The sequence below is a fragment of the Montipora capricornis genome, chromosome 10, assembly GCF_036669925.1.
Source record: "Montipora capricornis isolate CH-2021 chromosome 10, ASM3666992v2, whole genome shotgun sequence".
Taxonomy (NCBI): domain Eukaryota; kingdom Metazoa; phylum Cnidaria; class Anthozoa; order Scleractinia; family Acroporidae; genus Montipora; species Montipora capricornis.
The window spans coordinates 34,823,133-34,824,083 of NC_090892.1; the positions used below are offsets into that span (position 1 = coordinate 34,823,133).

The window sequence follows — 951 nt, forward strand, 5'->3', positions numbered from 1 at the left end:
GTAGAAGCCAGGACGTACCGATAATGATGCATACTTTGCGGCAACTCATAATGGTGCGATAACGGAATGGCCGAGTCAAGGCAATATAACGCTCGTACGTTACGCCACATAGGTTGAATACTGTTGCCAATAGGATAAATGCCACAAAATAACCGCCGATGACAGTTCTAGCGTAATGATCGATGATGTAAAAAGGAACAAATACAACAGCGATTAGCAGATCGGATACTGACAGGCTAACTACCAGATAATTCGTTATGGTTCGAAGCTTCTTGTCGATGTAAAGCATAGCACAAACTAGAATGTTTAATCCTGCAGACAGTATTCCCAATAAAGACCATGACACAATTAATGCAAGAAATGTCTTTGGGCTGATGGGCTCCGCGATATAACTACTGACTTCTTCCGCGGTGCTTATGTTTCCCATCTCAGTTCGTCGGCACGGCTCACCACGGACGACACTGTTACATATTTATACCCTAATCTCCTGTTTCACCTGTTCCTTTGAATGAATTGAATACCGCGCAAACTCTTAGATTTCCCCCTCAAATTTCTACTTTCATGTGCCCAGGGCAGTAGCTTGGTTGTGTCGCATTACTTTTACACTGGACTAAAAATTGGTCGTTTGGCTTTCGTGTTAATTTCATACGTAGTAGTCGTTTTTAAAGCCGCATAAAAATGCGGTTGCGCTTAAAGGATAATAAATTTAAACCTGTCTTGCCAAAGTCGTTTTAATAATCTCTTGGTTTTTCTCTTACCTTGCTGTAATTGGAGGAATCTGAAAAAAACTTTCTTTGTTTTCTCTTTCTTTTTTTTAGTCTTCAGTTGCTCAGTGTTTAGATTTACAGATTAGAGATTCGAGTCTTTTTTCCTCACGACGGCAATTAGCAACACTTAGCAACAGATAGATAGCCTTTCGGGATATATTTGTGACGATGACAAGGTATATAA

The 951-nt window shown here is 40.2% G+C and overlaps 1 protein-coding gene across 1 annotated transcript in view; it reads right to left on the reverse strand.

The window, feature by feature from the left end:
• The window catches only part of LOC138021817 (octopamine receptor beta-2R-like), a 2,178-nt gene extending 1,565 nt beyond the window's left edge, over positions 1-613 (reverse strand). The window contains exon 1 of the mRNA XM_068868834.1: positions 1-613. This exon is cut by the window's left edge and continues 1,565 nt beyond it. Coding sequence (XP_068724935.1) covers positions 1-427 — 427 coding nt within the window. The 5' untranslated portion in view covers positions 428-613.
• Between the last annotated feature and the right edge of the window lie 338 nt (positions 614-951).